This window comes from Gymnoscopelus braueri (genome assembly GCF_963280865.1).
Source record: "Gymnoscopelus braueri genome assembly, chromosome: 12".
Classification (NCBI taxonomy): Eukaryota; Metazoa; Chordata; class Actinopteri; order Myctophiformes; family Myctophidae; genus Gymnoscopelus; species Gymnoscopelus braueri.
Window position 1 is genome coordinate 13,175,804 of NC_137614.1, and position 17,380 is coordinate 13,193,183.

Consider the following 17,380-nt stretch of genomic DNA (forward strand, 5'->3'; position numbering starts at 1 on the left):
GCGTATATGATATGTGCCTGGACCGCTAGGCCAGCGGGTGCCTCCATTAGGTCCAATGTACCGGGTGAATTAGACTCCTTCAATACTGATGTTTGATTGAGAAATGGTATGACCTGTGCCTATCGCAAATATAAGGATTAGGGCCAGACCGATATATCAGTCTGGTCGATACATTACTGTACTGTATATCGGCCATTTGACTTTCTTGACGACATCGGTATCGGCAATTATGCAGCCGATGTGTCCTGATTTCTAACCACTTTCTTCTACCTGTCGTCCCTATTTTGGGCATGTCATTATTGGTAAAACTTTTCAAAGGTTTTGAGCTTGTAGATTGGCTACGGTCATTTTGGAATTGTCTTTGTTTTTGAAAAACCTTTATCAAATTACATTTTTCAAATGGATCACAATTGGATTTTGTCAACACACCAATAATCAGTGGGCTAGGAGGACCCTGTGATCGGCATCAGACTCAAGTATAGGGCATCGGTCAGGCTCTAATAAGAATCAGAGTTACAGTTACTGGTCGTATTACAGGTATAGTTTACGAATTTGACTGGATGGTGCTGGTGTAGGCCTACTGATATGCATTTTACAAGGACATGCAATACATGAGCTCACTCTATAGCACAAGAAAAGCAATTCAGGCTTCCATTACAACATTAGACATATATTATACATAAAGAGCAAATAGTGGATAGACTGGGACAACTAGATAAATTTGGATGCGATTACACAGATTCAGAAGCATTCAAATCCAATACGACTAGACACATGTGGCACTGCAATTCATCATCGGCTAGTAAGTTGCTACATTCTCGATGATTAGATAAATGCAGGCCTCATTCCCGTTGACAAGTGAAATGACGCACAGGCTCATGTTGTGTCACATGGATTGCACCACAGTAGGTGTTCATATTTCACGAGAAGATTAGGGTTGTAGTCATAGAATGTCAGTCGTCTGTAAACACGTCCTACTGTCGGTTATCCGTGCTCCTCTTTCCCTCATATTGCGGATCTGTTTACGGGAAGTCTGAGTGTGTTTGCTATCAGATCGTCTCCTCTAGAATACACAGAGTGGATCACAGTTAAAGCCCTGACTCGCGATTTTCCACCTACGCTACTCATCCCAATGCGGCGGCAATTTTTAATACTGTCGGTCACTTTGTTTCTTGTCCGACTTTGTTAGGTTGACCACATTAACCACTAACGTCCCTATTCTGGGCATGTCATAGGTGAACATTTGACGAAAAATAGCTGATCTACAAGCTCACAACATGTTGTAGATCGGCAATTTTCTGCGAAGAGATTTTGTGTAGGGAAAAGGGGAGTGGGCCCAGTACAGACCCCAGGAGGACCCCAGTCAACAAAGTATATTTGATTTAAAGGTATCATGACATTCATTTTAACTTTTTTTATTTTTTATGTTTTTTGGGGGGTTTTATGACCTCAATTACACCCAAAAAAATTTAACTTTGAACATTCAGTGGATTTTCTGTGGTCTGGGGTTTTCTGAATAATTAGGCTGAAAAGTAATCTGAGCTTGGCCCTTCGACAGTGAGGTCACTGTCGAATAATCCCGCCCACTCTCCTCCTTGCCCCTCCCCTCCCCTATCCTTTCCTTTGGGGGGGGCGGAGCAGAGGTGATGATTGACAGGCAAAATCCCTCACCAGCGACACCCGCAGGCAAAGATTTCTTTTTTCATTGCAGTTGAAAAGGCTTTAGAAATGTGAGACAAAAACACCTACAGTGGATCACTGGAATGGAATTTTCACTTAAAACTTTTTGTACACTTTTGAAGGACCAGGACAAAGACTTTGAATGTGGTGTAAAAGTGAATGTCATTAAACCTTTAAGTTTAAAAAAATCAAGCCATTCTAGTCTAGACTGATGTTGGGATATATCCTAAACTTGGACTTGGTTTAAAAACGTACACTGTGGATGCTACTAATTAATATTGGAATTAATTGGTAGCATCCACATTGTTGCAAGTCTCTTTTAACCAAATGGACTGGCATTCTTTGACTTGGCACCTGAAAAAGACATGCACTGCGCAGTCTGCAATGTATCTCTACTAAACCTATTAGTTCACAAGGAGATGTTAAGCACATCCATTTTGATGCTGGCGCAGGACACGGTCAGTTACGAAATGAAAAATAAACATTCTGCACAGCAGCTTGCTACTCCAACAGAAGCAGAAGCACAAATACACAACATTTCCACCAAAAGTTTGGTCCTTGTCAGGTGACGAAGACTAAACTTGACATGAGCACTCTGGTACTGACATGAAGTGGTCATTGATGCTGACCACCCACTTGTTTGCTGTAATGTGAGAGGCGATGCAGTAGGGAAGTTGTCATTGTTATTGACGACTCTATCCATACACATTCATGTATGTGGTCGAGAAGATAATTTAGTATGAGTTAAATGGGCCAACTGGGACCAGGCCATCAAACCAGTGGTCACAATCAAGAGGTCACGGTGGTCTGTATTGGGGGGTGGTGGGGGTCGATAAAGCATCATAAATTATTGCAATATGTCCAATTTACATGCAAGCACAAGCGCAATTTAGTGACGCTCGCGTGCATGCAAACAAGACAATACTATACCCAATTCAATTGCATATGGAGCGTGAACACAAACATGTACGCCCATATGCACGCGCACGCGCGCACACACACACACACACACACACACACACACACACACACACACACACACACACACACACACACACACACACACACACACACACACACACACACACACACACTAACACCACAAACTGTTATCCCTCCCACCTCCCCATCTCCCTCCACAGGGGCACGGAGCCTCTGACCACAGACATCATACTGATTGCTCACAGTGGTTGAGCGGTCTGTCCACATTCGCACCCTGATTCACTGTGCACGCCGAGGGAAGCGGTGGTTTTTCAGACCGTCTGGAGGGTTGCGGACAGCAGTCAGTGTCCGCTGTGTCTCTCCTTAAATCTATCCCATCATCATCCCTTAACCGCCTCCTCCCATTCCCCCGTCTCCACTAAACACAGGAAATGACAGACCGGTGCCTCATATCTGTATGGGATCGCCCAGGGAGAATCGTGTCTGTTGAAAAGAGATGCGAACAATAAAGACGGCGGCTCGCAACCCAGTGGAATCTTCGTCAGGTATAGATGATGGTCAACAGTGAAAAGACACAAACACACACACACACACACACACACACACACACACACACACACACACACACACACACACACACACACACACACACACACACACACACACACACACACACACACACACGTGACTTGTGAGCTTGTATTTTTGGCTAATTTTGAACTTTGATAAGATCATCACAATATCGATAATAAAAAAAAAATATTGTGGTACTAGATTTTGTCTATATCGTTCGGCCCCAGTTTGTATGTGTGTGTGCGTGCGTGCCTGTGTGTGTGTGTGTGTGTGTGTGCAAGCTTGTGATGAATGTAACCTTCTCTCTCTCTCTCTCTCTCTCTCTCTCTCTCTCTCTCTCTCTCTCTCTCTCTCTCTCTCTCTCTCTCTCTCCGTGTGTGACATGCTGTGGCAGGCCGGTGGATGATGAAGTGATGGAGATGTTTGGAGACCATTGTGATGCTGGTTGGCTGTTACTCTGGAGCTGCCATCTGCCGGAAAGGTCAGTTGCTAGGGGACGATTCTCCTGGACCGTGTCTGCCTTCCAGCTGCCATCTTCACACCCACCCACGCACCACACTGTAAAACTCCTGAGTGTTAAAGGTGCTGATAGTGATATGTTTTAGTTAAAACAAAAAGTTGTTTTTAGTTACAAAGATAAAGCTCTATATTCTGATCGCAATCTTTGCTATAGAATGTTTGTTCAGTAACAGGGTTCTCCCTGACTCCCCAGCTCTTTAGTGAACAGAAAATACATTTACAGGTGGGACGCCAATTTCATCCAATCAGGAGAGAGAACCCATTTACCAGCTTAAATTGTACAGTATTCCAGTTTTGACTGTTTGTCTGGTTCATCCCATCCAAATTGACTTTGTTTATCCTGTACTATATGAGTTCTAACTCCTGATTGAATGAAATAGTATTTTCTGTTTATTAACCAATTAAGACCTGGGTAATTTTTTGATTTGAGCTAAAAAGCATTATTTTACAGCTCATAGCGCGGCACTGAGTGCCGCGCTACGAGCTTGTAGATCTGCTATTTTTGAAATTTTGTGAAAATGTGTGAAAATCTTTTAATATATATATTACTTTAAAGCGAACACTTTTTTTTTTTTCAACAATATGTTTATTTATTTTTTCTTTCTTTACACAAAATATATCAACATTATATTACAAAAAAAAACAGAAAACAAAAATGGACAATTACATTAAATCATACAAGACAATCATTGAAATGACAAAAAGCTAAAAACAAAAACAAAAACAAAAGAAAAACATACATAGGCATCAGCACTACTCCTCTCCAGATTCTTCCATTAAATGTGGCAGATTATTTTTTCCCATATATTGTATGAAGCAACCCCACACCTCCTGAAATATCTCTTGTTTGTCCTTAAGTATGTATGTGATTGTTTCTAGAGGTAGGCATAAAGATAATTCCCTGAACCACTGTGCAATGCTTGGTCTATCCGGCCTCTTCCAGGTCAATGCAATTACTCTTTTAGCTTGTAAAAGACAAATATCTATGAATATTCTCTCACTGCGCTTTATTCTTTGTCCAACTGGATAGAGGCCTAGCAGAAAGAACTTAGGTTCTGGTACAATGTCAATTAAAAGTATCCTTTGTATTTCCTGCCCAATCTCCCTCCAAAAGTCCATCAATCTTGGGCATGACCATAAACAGTGGAACAATGTGCCTCTATCTTCACCGCATCTGGTGCATAGGTCCGGAATATTGTTATTAAACTTATTAAGCTTCACAGGTGTGATGCACACTCTCATGAGCCAATTATATTGAAGGAGTTTTAGGCGTGTATTCCCAGTCTGGGATTGAGCCAGTTTACAAGCTGTACTCCATTGCTCCACTGTTAGGTCCTCCTGTTAAGTCTGCTCTCCAGGCATTAAGCCTATGCTCAGAGGATTCCGGAGAAGATGACATTAGCAGGTCATAAAATTCTGATATTATTCCCCTTCCGAATGGATTTTTAACCAAAACTCTCTCCAACACAGATAAGGGAGGGGCCAGCATGGAGTGATCCTGGTTAGCTCTAATAAAGTCCCTCAATTGCAGATAAAGCGAACACTTTTAACTCAAATCTTTGCTTCTGGGGGTCCTTGGAACAAAATATTTTGAGATGGGGCCGGCGGCCAAATACGTATCATTTTTGTGTGTCCTTGACAAGGAAAAGTTTGAGCACCACTGATATAGAAACATACGTTTTCAGAGGAGTTAGGATTTAGAAGACATTTGTAGAATCGGCTTCAGGTCTTAATGGGTTAAAGAGCTGGGGAGATCCCTGTTACCAAACAAATGCTCTATAGCAATGATTACTATGGGAATATAAACCTTTTTTTTACTTTAACATAACCTTATTTTAACAATGCGCTTGCACTTACAGTACCATTCATTTAGAGTGTACAAATGGATAAATTAAGATTGTATTGTACGTACGTTGCACGTACACTCAAATACGCACTCCAATGTCCGTGCACACGTGTGCACACCTACATACTGTATGCATGTGTGCACATGTGTATGTAACATGCACACTTTCTCTTTGTTGCTGCTGAACTGTTTTCATTTCATTTCCATCCCCATTAGACTAAGAAGTTTTACTCCCATATCTGTTTCTGCACAGTAAAATCATCTGTGTATGATTTTCCATAACTTTAGACAAAGAATATTGCAGTGGAATGCCCCTTTTACTTTCTAATACGGTAAAGCTGTACATAGGTTAACACTGACTGTACATAACAGCCTTGTGGTTATGTAATGGTTGCATGCAAGTGCTGTCGGTTATTACATCAGGGGTTTTGAGGGCTACCTCTGTCACAACAATACCCTAATTAATTGTGACTTTGACCCACAATTCAATTATGGGATTACGGTGTAATGGTGATACTGAGCAGTAATCATAGTAGGCTACTGTTGTGCAAAAACAGAGCATACCCCAGCAGATCCAAGCCACCACACGTTGTCCATTACAATCACACGGAGCAGCCTATCATTCAGTGTGGTGACCCAAATCCAATTTTACATTCATTATCATATGGCCTTCAATTTAACCCAAACTCCACCCAACGCGCAAACATATTTTCCACAATTTAGCTGGAATTTTAATTGGAAACTGTTGTGCTTCTATTATGGTATATCATCTCTGTGTATGTAAAAAATAAATCTGGCGATCGACGTGATTGCTAAGGAGCGTAATTTGGGCCACTGAAAACGGTTTTCTTTTTGGGGCCTGAACATCAACGGCATCCATTAAGCAGCATTCTGTCATTGTTTGGCCCAGCATCGACCAGCGTGGTTTTGTTTTAGGCTATTATCAAGTTACTTAATTAGCACTATTATTCAATTGAATTTATACAACCCCCTGGCCCCAGCGGTGTAGGTTAGTGGTCCCATAAAGACAGCATATTGCTTCAATTAAGTTTTTTATGGGCAAAAATGGGAAATAGATTAATTCCGCGAGTAAACTGACCGTGTAACAATTAGCAAGCCTTCGGAGTCAAAGCAGTAATTAGGATGACAGAGAAGACGATCATTTAGAAGTCACTTACTTTTAAGAAGTAAAAATGTGGATCAGTGGAATTACACTAATAATATAAAATGGACTCAACCATCAATATGGAATTATCTTATTTTGTTAGTTTAATGGATTTAAACAAACAATGAATACTATTCTTTTATATTCTTTCTTTCTTTCTTTCATTCTTTCTTTTTCATTCATTCTTTTTCATTCATTCTATTATCTACTGTCATGTATACGTTGTACCGCCCCCCCATATTCACTTTTAGCCTGTCCCTCTCTGCTGGCCGCAGACAGATAATGATTGTATTTATTTATTTATTTTACGGGTGGAGAGCTGTTGTTTTTGTTTGTGTCTTTCCCACCATAGCTGCCTGCTCGCCGCCTGGCAGCCCCGTGTGTCAAAGGTGGCAGTAGCAGAACAGACTGTGGGAACAGCCGGTTGGCCTCCCTCGGTCCCCTGCTCCCCAACCAGAGGGGCAGCCATCAATCCAGCACTCCCCCTGCCTCACACACACACACACACACACACACACACACACACACACACACACACACACACACACACACACACACACACACACACACACACACACACACACACACACACACACACACACACACACACACACACATAAAGACAAACACGCAAATGCTCAACCAAACACACACACACTCACACAAAAAAACAGCCCACAATGCTCACACCCTCTCCCAATAATCCACGGAAGCAATTTCATCTCGACTCGGGTGGCGGCCCATTGTCGCCAGCCCTTCAATCTTTCCTTATTAACTCTCGCTTTGTCCCGCATCCGAGCTCCTGGACTCATCTCTCCTACATTCCGATCGGTGCTGCTCCCAGCACTCCCAGGCAACCTCCATTCCCTAATCCCGCTGCCCCCCCACTGCCACCGCCAAGCGCCACCAGCCCCCCCCACCACACACACACCAACTCTTTCTGCCTTTTTTTCCCCCTCCAACCTGCCGATCACCTACTTACAGAGTAAGGTACGGGCATTAACTCCATGGGTTTTCTGAAGGCAGAGTGTGAGGGAGGGGTGGGGTTAAGGAGGGAGGGAGCCACAAAGTGACTCCAGCCTGGACAATTAGAACAATGAGCTGGGCCTGTAGGGGACTAACTCGCTGCGTCACGCCTGGACGGTGGGGTATTTTGTCGGTTTAATGAATTGTCCGTCAGGCCAGGGCCACATCGCAGGCCGCGCAGGGAGAGGCCAGCAGGGACCTAGACACTAAGTCGGTATTTATTACACTGCCTTTGTCACTAATTGAGCTAATTATCACTGACTCCTCAGCACTCCCACAATGACGGCACCCCCACCTCAGTCTCACCGCCTGGGATTTGAACCCTGCCTTCCCTCCTTCGCTTCCCTTTCTTTCTCTCTCTCTCTCTCTCTCTCTCTCTCTCTGTCTGTCTTTTATCTGTCTGCCCCTGTTGCTCTCTCTCTCTCTGTCTCTTACCTCTGTCCAGCTCTCGCCCTGGATAATGTTATGGGTGATTTATACATAGATGCACGCTGGTACTGCACCCAGAAGATAGCCGGTCTACAAGCTCACACACAACACAATACGCTGGGACACACTTTTCGGTGCACGACACCAGTGCACGACTAAGTATAATGGGGCTTTTAAGAGTGCTTTTCCTTCTATTCCCTCTATGTATTTCTTCATACTGTAAGGTAAATCATTACGTCTTGGCCTCATGCGCCAGTCATCCAGTCAGCCAGTGGCGATGATTGGTGTTGTTTTAAACCATTTGTGTGTGTGACCCTATCATTAATGTCAGTTTTCCAGCTCACGTCTTTCTGTTTTGGTAGGCCTCCCTCCCTCACATGATCCTACAATTCTGTATTTTCATTCAATTAGCTCCGTGTCTCTTGATCCTCTTTTATCTTCCCAACATCCATGCTTATTCCTCGAGGAGATTCTCTTCTTACTCTATAATACGCGAACGAAATTTTAGCCCTGTTTCACGGTGACCCACGTAGCCGTGTCAGTTCATCCCCACAGCCAAAGCAAAGTCTCTTTCTTGCGAAACAACGCATTTTACTTTCGGGGTCCCATGAAAAATCATAATTTGGACAATCCCATTCCATTGTCCTCTGTGCTAAGTCGCGCTGTCTGTCCTTCGTGTGACACTTTGACTGCTCTGGTGGCAGGACCTTTGTGCTGCTGGGTGTGTTGGCGGGCTCGAGTGTGGCTATGCCGTGCTCTGTCTGGCTGACCCCTGCTGCCCCCGTACTGTGCTGCGGTGGGGCTGGGGAGAGAGAGTGCACAGAGCCTTCCAAACTCCTGTGGTCAGGGCCTGGTTTCCAGGGGCGGGGGGGGGGACTGTGTAGGGCTTTCATTATTTCTCATATTATTTCTTTATTTTCTTTCCGACATTAAGTAAATGAAGCAAAAACATTTGGTGCTGTAAAAATCCTATTCCGCACGAAATAAGTTACATTGTGTTGATATGCGGGAGGGAGGGCTGCTGCGTCTGTGGTTATGGATGCAGCGGGAGCCGTTTTTTGCAAGTTGGGCTGGAGAAAGAGACTACTCTGGCGATGGTAATAGGATTAGGCAAAGGGACACCCAGGGATAGGCTTATATGCTCACTTGGTTGGTTGTCAAAATGATCTCAAACACAGAAACTATGACTAACATAATGGTGTCTTTTGACAGATTCACAAGGGAAACTGAATCGAAAATATAAACTTTATTATTCTATTTTAACAATACAAAATAACCTCAAACTAAACATTTTGAAGAATCCTAAACATGTGTTTTCTTACTTACTTCTCTCTATAACAGTATAAAATCCTCAGAAATAAATATTGTGTATTTACACTAATGCAACAACAACAAAAAAAGAGAAGTAATATTCAGTGCATGACCAAACACAAAAGTATTTTCAGAGGAAATAAGCAGAGAAGTAAGAACGTTCACTTTCTTGTCAGAGTTGGTTCTTCTCTTAACAGTTCTGTGTACAGTAAATTACACCAAATTTGAATAAGCATAGATTCAAAACATCACCTGACTTAATACTAACGATAGCATATTCTCCATCCACTGGCAGGTGCATAAATCGTCCCGTCAAATTGCAAGTAACTTCATCATAAATATATTCATATTTATTTATTTATTATGTACAACATTTTGGTTCTCTTAGCTGATATACGTTATGATTTCCTTTGCAGACGCTATAATACTGTACTTGACACTAAATGTTTTATCTTACGGTAACAAACCTATGTTACTGTCAACATCTCGCAACAAGTATTTGTTTCTTTTTTATGTTATTATGCCTCTTATATAATGTCACTGTGACGGCTGTACCTCTGCAGGCTTTGATTTAGCTCTGCAGGTCTCAGTTTGTTGTCATAGCTGAAATCGGACACTAATTATAATCATATCTCGTTGCACCACAACATTCAGTGTATTGATAACTACATTCAATCTATTAGTTTGCCTTAGTGAGATTTCCTCCGCGAATTACAGATTGGCCTTGTCTAGATTTCTGTTATGGTTGGACGCGGCAGGGTCCAGCCATTTAACGTCAGGACCATGCTGTGGTAAATGGCAGGAGTGGTAAATCATGGTTGAGGTGTAGCTGACTCCAGCGCAAACTAAACAAAAGCGGTAAATGTGGTGAGTTAAAGAGGAAATCATAAGGGGTTGGGCAGAATCCAGGGCCTAAGTACATACCAAATGGGAATGTACGGGCCTATCCCAGGAGATAAACTTCACGCAATTTTATGTGAAAAAAGCCAAACTTCAGCAAAGGAAAACAAAACACTGATGTTTAGAAATACCACCCTCTTGTTAGAGTCCTTCACCAGTTTATGAGAAGAGCATGTTTGTGGGTTCTATGGCCACAAAAACATCTGTCAGACATTGTGTCCAGTTCCTCTTCTCTCCTCACTGGGGAAAAACAGAGTATAGTAGTACCTTGAAAGGTCACAGCCATGGAATCTACACTGTAAAATCCGGAAAGTGCAAAAACAGACCCGGAAGAGTCCCTTTTTTTTTTACACTTTCAAAGTTAAATGAACATTCAGGATTTGACTGTGTACTTCCATTAAAATCTTTCCTCAACTGGCTAAGCTATTGAGGAATGAGGATTGGCTTCCATTCTTCATGGCTGGTTGTAATATTCAAATACCCTATTTTTACCGTCACTGGCACTGATACTCTCCTTGCTAAAGAAGTATTGAGCACACGCACACTCACTTCTGTACCCTGTTTGTATATTTGTGCTTTTCTCTCGCGTCCCGTTTTGAAAATACTTGATTGAATTTCAGTGCCAGAAGTAATATCCCTGTATTAACATACCCGCCTTGAAGGTTTTCACCGACAACCTCTACCTACAATCTCACACTGTTGCGTGTGTGCTAGTGTCATTCTTTTAGCTAACTATGCCCTGCTTTTTCATGTCTAATTTATGCTCCAAAAAGATCTACAACACAACGGGTTGTGATGTGACACATTGTGAGCTTAAAGATTGGCTATTTTCGGCATGGGACACATCGTACGACTAAGTCAGGCTCAAGTCTTCCTTCCTCCCCACATACACCTAGTTGTTCACGTGTGATCATAGGCACTGGTGTAACGTCTGTGTGCTGGTGCAATTCAGACAGCTGACATGACAGCACCAGTGGAACGTGCAGTGGCAACGTTCAGTCACCTTCTCAGTCCGGGTTTTGAACCCACGTCCGCAGCACAGGAGCTCACACCCATCCAAAGCTGGCGAAGAACTGTTGCAAGTTCTCCCAGAGGTGCCCAATGTGCCAGTTTTGCCATTGTACGAGCAGAAGTTTGGCGATTTCTCAAAGTAGACCAGGTCCCTGGTAGAGGGAGGCTTATGAGCAGGATTTTCTGGCTCCAGATGGCGGGGGTCGGCTCGGTGAGAGGCGCGATTACTACCCTTGTTAGCGTAAACCACTCTGGAGGCACCATCAAATCTGTCCTTTAGGAAGTCCCCCACTGCACGGAAGCTGGGCAGGCGCATCCAACAGGTGCGCACGGTGCAGGAGCCAGACATCCCATGACACTTACACTCCTGGCGCATCTCTGATGATACTGTCTGGAGAGAGGAGCAACAACGGCTTACTGATGAAATCTTCAAAAACACACACAGATATTGGATTCCAAATCATGCTTTAAAACTTCTGACGTAATCTGTGGCAACAAGAGAGTCATAGAATCCCTCACCATTCTCCCTGCCTCATTGTTGTGTAGGTTGATGAGGTAACGCAGATCACGGCCTCTCTCACTGGAGTCCACAAATTCACGGCTGAACATTCGACCAAAGTCCACGTTGTCACTGCAGCCGCCCCAGTGCCAGTCTGGTCCTCCGGGCCCCCGGCGCCGATAGTCACAGGTGCAGGACTCTATGGCACCCTCAGAGCAGGAGCGAGCCACCGCATGGGTCACCCCTGCACTCGTGATGGCAAATACAAACGCCGTCTCTCGGCAACCTGAAGAAACAACAACAGAAATTCTGTTGAGAATCCGATCCAGCCTTTTCGGAGCTGGATAATGCCACACTATTTCCCCCCGAAACACAAGCATAATCTATTCAACACTGTAAAATATGTAAAGACAAGGCCTTTCAAATGCCTCCGAGAGATTCCATGACATCCTGCCCAAAATTGCCCAAAGGTTGCCTAGTGAGAGAGACAAGAGAGGCTCACCGCGGTTGACAATTTTGCCAAATATTGCCGGGCTGTGGGTGGTCGGACAGTTCCAACGCCGGTTGCGGAACTGCCACTTGCACTCCTTTATGGCCGTGTGCAGTCCAGCAGCGATGGCGTGCAGGATGCCAGGATTCTGCCGAATCAGCCGACGCTGGCGGCGGCTCAGCAGGGCCAGGCTGGGGTCCAGGACCAACTGCACGTTCTTGGAGTTGGTGAGAAGGTTGGCAGAGGAGGCCACGTTCACAATGCCCCTGGCAATGCACGAGAGCACGGCAAAATCTGAGTTAGGGAATTGGCACATCGTGCAACGTCGCGCTTTCTGTAAACCCTCTTTAAAATTGAAGTGCTTTGGCATGCCATGCAAGAAAAGTGCAAACACAATTATAGTTTCATAATGATAAACAGTGACCTTAACAGTTCAGAGAACGTGAGGAGACAGTGTGTCGTGGAGTCAGAAAGACAGTTTCAGGCATAGGAAATGTAAGAAAATGTTCTTCTAAAGAGTTCATGCTTCAAAGTCCTTCATTGGCAAGATTTATTCTATGGCACATTTTGTTATTTAAATATATTAATTTAAATTAATTATTGTACACAAGTATACATAATAATGAGGTTTCATATAGTGATTTGATGGACTATGACACTTTTCAACAACGTGTTCTGCCTGTGTGGGTTGAAATCTCTCTCTGACTGTTCTGTTAACTGGTGTTATGCTGTCTTCTCTGCACAAGTCAAAACCTCAAAAGAATTGTCAAAAAACGTTGCTTTTCAGGAAATGGAAAAAATAACCTGCGTTCCAATGGATCCAATATGCTCATTATTTAGTCACAAGCTTTTGTTAATACTTTTCATTGGTTAAATATTTATAAAACCCACAGACAGACTTTCACTTTCAACATTTTTCAAAAGCAGATCTACAAGCTCACAACGCGTCACAACGTGACACGTTGTGAGCTTGTAGATTGTCTTTTTTCGCTACTTTTGCATGACACTCTACTATGATGTATTATTAGACCCTTAATTTACAAAAACATGAAAAGATGAAATATGGAGATACAAGGTTATTTCTCAATAGCGACAATACTGGACCAGGGTCCCCCAGGGCTTTTGGTACGCTCCTAGTTTCACCAAATGCTGCCCCAGAATAGGGACGTTGGGGTTCAAGTGGTTAAATTACAATTTCCTCATCAGTAGCAATTACTCAAAAAATGCATGAAAAAACATACTGACTAATACTGTCAGAGCCTAGACCCAATGTCTTACATTTGGTGGCAGTTCAGGTTGGGAAGTTATGTCAGCCCAATGTCTAAGTGTTGGTGGTTCATTTTTCAGTTGGTTCTCACGCTAATAAAATTATCCTTAGGATAAGGATTTATAACATATACTAGTGTTCTATTCAGCGAGTACCTACGTTTGTTTTTATATCATTCATTGCCTTTAGATAGATAGATAGATAGATTTACGGATGGACGGATGGACGGACGGACGGACGGACGGACGGACGGACGGACGGACGGACGGACGGATGGATGGATGGATGGATGGACACAGACACAGACACACAGTTAGACAGAAGATAGACAGACAGACAGACAGACAGACAGACAGACAGACAGACAGACAGTGGGCTTGATTATCGTCTTGTCACCTGCTGAACCTATAAATTATAATGAGCCATGCTGTCATTTTGGTGTGTTAATTCTTGATTTGATTCTTGATTTATTGATTGATTGACTGACTGACTGACTGACTGACTGACTGACTGACTGACTGACTGATAGGGTGGCAGTGGCTCAGGAGGTAGAGCAGCCATGTGGGGAAACAAGAAGGTTGCCGGTTTGATCCCTGCATGACTCCCCCTGAGTAAGTGCACACTGAACCCCTAACTGCTCCTGATAAGCAGGTTGGTGCCTCGGTGTGAATGTGTGTGTAAATGGGTGAATGTTAAGCACTTTGGATAAAACGCACCATTTATAGATAGACAGGTTTAATGCTTTTAATATACTTTTGGCTTGGTAAAACTTTATTTTAGCTTTTTATCTATACTTTTCTTTTTGCCTATATTTTATGTGAAGCACTTTGAATTGCCTCTGAAATAAACTTGCCTTGCATATACAATACACACATGTCATGACCAAGAGCCTACTTAATCTTCTGATATCCTTAACATTTCAGTGTCAAAACATTGGATTCCTGTATATAGTGAAATAGTAAAATGGCCCAGGGTCTCCTGCTAACAATTAGCTGGGTAAATGGGCCAGTCTGTCTCAGTCTCATGGCTGACCCAGCCAGTTGTGTGGTGGAGGCTTTGGAACATTAATAATTATCCCATCTTTTGGATGCTTACTTCATTCCTTCTGTATAGCTAAGCTCCCCTCTTTGTGGTATCTTTTTCTCATTGTTTTCTTGGCACAGGCTGTTGTCAGCTAATGTTTTGAATTCGCGTATAATCGCAACCTCAGCGTGTAAAGTTAAATCTAAGACTGTGCGCCAAATCCTCTCGTTTAATGACATCGGGAGAAAAATGGAATCGAGTCATTATGCAGTGTCTGGATCTGTTGACGTAAGTTGGAAGAAACTGTCGAATTTCGTTTATGCCTATAATTGAACAGAACACAAAGGTATGAAATTCCTACATTAATAGGCTATTTTTGTATTAATTTTATATTTACCCTACACTGGCCTATATATCGAAATATGGGGCAAATAAATGCAAATTTTAGAGCTCATTCTATATAGGCAATGGAATGTTCAGCATATTAGAAGAATACAACCCTGGATACGACCTGGGTATGGGATTGCTTTCAGCCATGAAATAAATCCATATTTAATTTATCCCACATTGGACTAAAAAATGTTGTCCCGTGTTCAAACCACACTGTCCAAATGACAGGGAGGGAGAGAGAGAGAGAGAGAGAGAGTGAGAGAGAGAGGGAGAGAGACAGAGAGAGAGAGAAAGAGAGAGAGAATAAACATTGGCTACCACGTTCTCAAAATAAGTCAAATTGTCATCATTGCCTACTGACATTTTAAATTCACATTTGATATCGAATCATTTCAGTGAATGGGTGAGGCAATCACATTGAAAACACTAGTTGAGTTTTTATGCGCAGTAATTGGGAAACGATGTCTAAAAAACCTAAAACCCACAAACCTTAATGGCCTGCGGTTGGTGTTTGTTTTTTTTCTGGACAGAAATAGTGAATGGTGCCAACAATAACACATTATCCCGTGGAATGCGTTTTGATCCTAATTCGGCGGCACTGGAGGGTCTTTCAGCCAATTAAACCCAATTAAACCAGCAAACCCCACTGTCTCATTAGCAGTAGTACTGAAATGAGCAAGAAGGCTGATTGAATGAATTACATCAGTGGTTCCCAAACAGTGGGTCGGGACCCATTTGTGGGTCGCGGGCCCATTTTTATGGGTCGTGGGTAAATATCTCATTTATTTATTCATTTCCTTTAATGTTTTATTATTTAAAAAAAATCTGACATTTTTATTATTTTCAAAACAAATTCAGACATTGTCCAAAATAATTTCATAAATAAATGCCAAAAATCGGAAAAATTCCATAAATTCGAAAACAAAATGTTTAAGAAGTAGTGAAAATAGCCTATCTACAAGCTTGTAGATCTGCTATTTTCGCTATAGTTTGGGTCACGGGGAGAGACATTACATTTCTCTTTTGGGTCTTGAGCTAAAAAAGTTTGGGAACCAGTGAATTACATCACAGACACAATAAAGTCAAGTCAACTCACCACCACCGGCCGCTATTATTGACGGCCCCGGTGCCGGAGAGCGAGGACACCAGCAGGATGCAGGCCGCCTTCACCCCCAGGAGTAACGCCAGGCTCCTCATTGTGTCTTCAATTCAAACATGAGGGAGACAACGATGTCAAACTTTCGACTGTGACTATTTTGTAAGTGATAATGGTGTAAAAAAAAATTGCATTCTATAGGCTACCAAAATAATTTGCCCTAGAGTAATTTATAATAAATTAAGTCGCCCAAAAAAAATATAATACAACTTGAAAAAGGTAATTAAACTAATTAGATGAATTGCCATTCGTATAATTACAATCTATTTTTTTTTTAAATGCCTATAAATAGGCTATTTGTCTTATCTGTTGAATTATTGAATTGTCACATTCAAAGGTGCATATATATAGGCTACTCACCACACCAGCTTCCAGTGATAGGACTTGGTCAAAGTGGGGGTAAAGGGCAGTGGAGTGCCTAATTGACTAAAATTAATTTGACGCTGATGAGACAGGTTGCTGCTGATGTGAAGTCAGTGTGTCCAGGTCAGGCTGCAGCTCGTCCTCCTCTTTACTCTGTCTCTCTCAGTGATGCTCTGCACAGCAGCGCGTTGAGGGACAGTCCCTTGGACCTGATCCCCTCGGTGACTGATAGGCAACACATTCTTGTCTTATTGAGCGCTACGAGGGGAATAAAAAAGGGATTTGCTGCTCTCATCTCCCCTCTGTCTCTTTTTTTCTAGACCCCCTTTCAATGGGATTGGAAGGAGGGATAGTTAATGCTCTTCATAGGGCGCACAGTGGATAAAGAAAACACAACCGGACAGAAAGAAAGGAGGAGGAGAAGAAAAAGGGGGCAAATCCACACAGTGTTGCGCATATTAGGCTGACTTGTGGAATCCCACGGTAATCAAAGAATCGATGGCATGTTGTAAAAAAACAAAAACGCGCAACTGTTAACTGGTATTTTCCCACTGCTGGGCGCGCTCTTCTTCCAGATCCCAGCTGCAGTCAGTCAGAATGTCCTTCTGAAACAGTGTGGTGTTTGCAGATGATGCTGTGCTGTGCGTGTGCTGTGTGTGTGCTGTGTGTGTGTGGCATGTGTGTGTGCGTGCGTGCTGTGTGTGTGCGTGTGCGTGTGTGGCATGTGTGTGTGCGTGCGTGCGTGCGTGTGCGCCGTGCTGCAGTGCTCCTGCATGTGCTGCTCAGAGCT

The 17,380-nt window shown here is 42.9% G+C and overlaps 1 protein-coding gene across 1 annotated transcript; it reads right to left on the minus strand.

Moving 5' to 3' along the window:
* Positions 1-11,301: 11,301 nt before the first annotated feature.
* Positions 11,302-16,268, minus strand: wnt1 (wingless-type MMTV integration site family, member 1; the record flags this gene model as incomplete). The annotated part of the gene is made up of 4 exons (XM_080444484.1): positions 11,302-11,793; positions 11,922-12,187; positions 12,404-12,657; positions 16,168-16,268. 4 exons carry the CDS (start codon positions 16,266-16,268, stop codon positions 11,302-11,304), a joined length of 1,113 nt encoding a protein of 370 aa, XP_080300610.1.
* Positions 16,269-17,380: the final 1,112 nt, after the last annotated feature.